Source organism: Cariama cristata, unplaced genomic scaffold (assembly GCF_000690535.1).
Source record: "Cariama cristata isolate BGI_N322 unplaced genomic scaffold, ASM69053v1 scaffold21138, whole genome shotgun sequence".
NCBI classification, from domain to species: domain Eukaryota; kingdom Metazoa; phylum Chordata; class Aves; order Cariamiformes; family Cariamidae; genus Cariama; species Cariama cristata.
Genome location: NW_009630908.1, coordinates 3,103 through 8,097, shown reverse-complemented (window position 1 = coordinate 8,097; position 4,995 = coordinate 3,103). Strand labels below are relative to the sequence as shown.

General features: G+C 38.1%; 1 protein-coding gene across 1 annotated transcript in view; it reads left to right on the top strand.

Annotated features, from left to right (window-relative positions):
• The window catches only part of CMTM8 (CKLF-like MARVEL transmembrane domain containing 8), a gene marked incomplete at its 5' end in the record, with an annotated part of 7,910 nt that extends 3,452 nt beyond the window's left edge, over nt 1–4,458 (top strand). Inside the window, 2 exons of the mRNA XM_009705755.1 lie at nt 1,089–1,205; nt 3,905–4,458. Coding sequence (XP_009704057.1) covers nt 1,089–1,205; nt 3,905–3,988 — 201 coding nt within the window. The remainder of the gene's footprint in view (nt 1–1,088; nt 1,206–3,904) is intronic.
• Nucleotides 4,459–4,995: the final 537 nt, after the last annotated feature.

Sequence of the window (4,995 nt, the reverse complement as noted above, 5' to 3'; positions counted from 1 at the left end):
CGCAAAGCATGTTGTGGGTATTCCACTTAAACATGGCACCAGTGACCTAAAAGTATATTTTATGGCCAAATTTCTATGTCTTAGACAAGTAGCAGGGTGGAGTTTTGGGGGATTTTTTTTTTTTTTTAAGAAGAGTGAACTTCCTATAGGCATGACTAAGTAGTGATTAAGTAGAGGACAAAGTATTAAAATGACCTACTTTAAAAAAAAAAACCCTCATACCTTTTTATCTGTCTGTCATCTTCTTGGCCGCCTGTTCTCCCTTCTTTTCCTCTTCTCTCTCACATCCAAAACCTGAACAAACTGGTTTTGTTTGTTCTCTGTAGTGTTATGTGAGACCAGTGTTATCTGCTTTGCTGCTTTCTTGGTAATGAACGTAGGTACTCTGAGATACTAACTCTGCTCCTTGGAAGAGAAAATGCATCATCTGCCATGGATGGGTCTTGATGACCCATGTAGTCCATTCAGACTGGTTTTATCTTTGGTTTTATCCTTGGTTTTATCTTTCTGCTCTCAAAAACAGGCCAAAGGGAAAGGTACTGGAAGGTGAAAGAATACGACTGAAAAAACTACACCCTCTTTATCTCCTTCAGAAGTGGAGAAAACAAACTTTTGGAAGCTTTTTGAATAGTCTTCATATGCCATGAGTTATTGACTCTTACAGCGTATCTTTGTGTAGATTAGAAATGTAATCAAATGGCAGTTTTATTTTGTTTCATTTTTTCTCTCATGTAGTGTCATATTTTTAATTGCCTAGCACTTAGATTGCGATAACCAAACTGTGTCTGTGTTTTCACTTTTGGAAAATCACAGCACATCAGCTTTAAGACTTTTCTGGGTATGGTGTGATGGAGAGAACCATTTGTCCAATATGTGCTTTAATGTTTACGGATCTTCAAAATAAGCAGTTAAATTTTAATTTTACAGATAGAAACTTGGAAGAAAGTAGAAGTAGTGAAGAACCACATTTCCTGTGTACATTGCATGTTGACATTATATTTCAGAAGAGTGTTTTGTAATGTTGGAATAGAAAATGGTAACAAATGCATGTGCCTGTTAATTACTTCTGTTGTTTGGTTTTTCAACAGGGTCTGTGTTTTAATGGAAGCGCCTTTGTTTTGTACCTCATTGCCGCCATTGTAGATGCATCTTCAGTTACCAAAGAACTGGACAGTCACAATTACAACAGCTGGGCAGCTTCTTCAGTGAGTTCCTTTTTTGTTTAAGTCAGTTCTATGTCCAATAAAGTTATATCAAAACAAGGCTTGCCGGAAGCGCGGGTTGAAATGCATGTGTTCAGGATTTTGAAAAACTGCAGACTGATACAGAAGCTCACACATGAAACCTATAGGTAGCTGTAATTTAATTCATAGTGTTTGGAGGTGGCTAGAAATTCCACCAGGAGATGACAGTCATGTCAGAAAAGGCAGCGATATTTTTAAGATCGTGCTGCTTCTCCCCTCCCCCCATTTATTACTAGCTCTCTGACAGAGGTTATAGCCTGCAGATCAGAGTGGACAAAACAGTTTGTGTGAGCACTGAGTCACCTCAATGCACTTGGACAACAAAAGCAGTTTAAACGAACTCAGCTAGCTTTGCACGCGTGTGGATATGATGCATTGAGCTTTTTGGGGAAGGTCCTGAAGTGGTACTGCTGTTTTTACAGTGATCTTCCTGTTACAGCCTCAGCTTTTGATAGTCTGTCTTCTGAGTTGGGTGAAACGTCACGTAACTTGCCAGTGTTTTAAAGTGGATGCAAATAATTAATTAGCCTGACATTACTCTCTTACTACGTAGATTTGGAAATCCAAAACAACTTTTTTTTTTTTAAAGAGCCTTGTTACTTTCCAAGTAGGTGAACACATTTTCTAGCTAAGTTAAGGGAGTCGTAAAAGAACTTTTTGCATGTTGTGGCAACAGTAGTCAAATTCAATTGTAGACAGTAATTCCAAATTACAGCTACTTTGCTGACTGGTCATGCTTCTGCAGTTGTCCTCTCTGGACTATTCACAAATCCTGTCTTCTGTCTGAAGCTTATTGTATACAGCCATGAACACAGAGACTTGGAACACCTGCTCTGTTTTTGTCTTGGGAATTGGATAACTACGTCCCTGTCATTTCAGGGGTCTTCAGGGTCTTCTCCCCTTGGCAGTTCGTAACTATTGGTCTGTTACTCAGCCACTGCTGTTGATAGGAACTTGCCTGCTGCTAGATAAGCTTCCGTGCTGATTCAGGTTTTATGCAAAATGCATGAATGCTCATTGTCTCATGGGATGTTTGGAATCTCTTCTAATACCTCCTAATAGTGTTTATCTAATGCACTGTCTAAATAAACTATTACATGTAGATTCTTGCTTTCTGAACCCATTAAGGGTTTCATGGACAGATGTTTGTGAGAATTTAGCAAATCATCTATCCCCAACAGTTGTTCTCTGTTAGAAAGATTTTAGATGGAGCTTTTATTTCCTAAGAATCAAAATTATTGGAAAAGAAGAATGCTGTAGTTTTCTATTATAATAATATTTTACATCATCACCTACAGTTTTTGGTGCCACAGATTAAGTTTACATTAGACAAGACTTGCCAAGAATGCTTTGTTGGAGGGCTTAGATTTACTGCCCGTATGCACGCTCTCGGAGCTGCAGTGCCTACCCAGGCCGATGATAGTATATAAGCAAGAAACATTGGTAGAATCATAAAATATTTTGAGGCTGGAAGGGACTTTTGGAGATCATCTGGTCCAACTCTCTCCTCCTTAAAGCAGGGCTAACTCCTCTCAGGCTACCAGGGCTTTGTCCACTTGAGTTTTGAGTATTTCCAAGGATGGCTATTTCACAATGCCTCTGGGCCTCTGTTGCCATGTTTCATTACTCTCTCAGTGATTTATTTTATTTTTTTTCCTAATATCTAATTGAAATTTCCCTTCTTGTAACTTGCATTTGTTCCCTCTTGTCCTATCATTACTCACCTCTAAGAAAAGTAGTGTTAATCCTATTTGCAGTGTCAGCTTTATTTGGTTCAGTTACCAGCACAAAACATTCTGGTCTTATCGTAAGACCGTTTTGAACATTGTCTATTTTGAACAACATGCAGTGATTGATAGGAACTTAACCACTGGCACTGAATTGGACTTTATCAGTACAACGGAAATAGTTCACAGCTGTTCTTTGGTTTCTCTGTGCATACGCTGCAAGGACTGCAGAAGCAACACCACTGATACTGTGTAGTTTTAATCTTTAAATATAAAATAAATCTAGCCTGCTACCAAAGGCTTTATTCTGTAATCAATTTCTGCCAAAGCAGTAATATCTCAGCGTGGTTGCCGTCACTTACTTGCACTGAGGAATACCTTTAGTCATCAGTAGAGGAATTGATGACCGGATCGGTACTGCTGTTTGAGAACATGCCTGGGCCTGCATTTGAATCCAAGTTTTCTCCGTGAGCAGACCTAATTTGATGCTCAGCATGCCATACCGAGGTACAGGTGGGCTGTAGGCAATTCCTGGAACATAGCAGCAGTGCGGGAGTGTTAGCTTGAGCTCACACTGGACTGTCCCTCAGTCTTTACCAGCAGTTGATGTTAAAAGCAGCAGGTATAGGATTGGTGGGAGTCCCATCTATAGGATCCGTACTGAGGCAGTATAATGTGGAGATATGAGTTGAAATACGCCATGTTTTGTCTGCTTCTAGGCCTTTACTTCTACGTGTAATATAAGCTTACTTACACAGTGTTGACTGTGGTGGCCACGCAAGTACAAGGAGGTGAAAGAGTGCCATTTTAGTCAGCCTGCTATTCACTTTTTTTCCAAATCCCATAACTATTTATTTTTTTTCATAGAAATGACAGTGCTATGAAATACGTTTTCTTTTTTTCCTAATATATTTTTTCCCCTTCTCTCTACAGTTCTTTGCCTTCGTGGTTACCTCCTGCTATGCTGGAAATACCTATTTTAGCTTTATATCTTGGCGATCACGAACTTTGCAGTAAATATTTTGTTAAAATGAAATCTGTAGTATAAAATATCTTGAGGATTACGCGCTTTTGACGAAAGCTTGGAAGAGGGATGAGGTCTTTTTGAACATTTCTGTTAGAATCAACACAATATATTTTAAACTGAGATTAAATGATTATTTATAATACAGTACCATCTTTAGAGACATCTAACACCGACTTTGTACTGTATAATAAAATTTCATACTGCTTTTTTTAAAATTAACGTGGTATTTTTCTAGACATTGTGTAGATGTTGTTACTAAACCTTTAATAAACGTTACTCAGACAATGTGCCAATTTTGTAAATGTAACTTTGTAAATGTTACGGATATACTTTTGATACTGAGTGCTACAAATCAAAACTAAGATTGATACTGTCTTGTTATTATGTATAAAAAGTGACATTGTGCAGGAAAAAAACCCACCCAAAACTTTAAAAATAAATAAATAATTGACCCAACTGTGCATGTTTTGTAAACTGAGAGTAGAAGGTTGCTTTTTTAGTTTCTTTTTCAGAGTAAAATGTATACTACTAAGAATTCTGATGATCCTGTCCGGTTGGCATATTCTAACAGCTTCTCACAATCAAGAGATTGCTTTTGGAACCTGTTGCTGTAGTCTGAAGCTCATTGAAGGGATTTTGTGCCTGAAACACCTTATCTGAACAGGTTTCTCAAATCCAGCAGGCTCCAAGGCATAAGTCTAGACAACAGTCCCTTAGTGCTCAGTGTTTAACCTACTGAGAATATCACCAAACACCTACTAAAGATAATACCTTTTGTTTCTCAGAGGACTGTGTTTTTCTCTTTTCTCCTCAGATGAGGCCATTAACCTGTCCTAATTAAAATCTGGGCTTCTAAATCCTATTAAATGATATAAAGAATAAATCCGTAGAAAAATTGTTAAGATGCCAATGCTAGAAAAAAAGAACTTCCTCCCTCCTTCCCTGTCTGCCGGCATCATCTGTGAGTTGTTGGTTTAACAAATGAAGTTTTTAATTT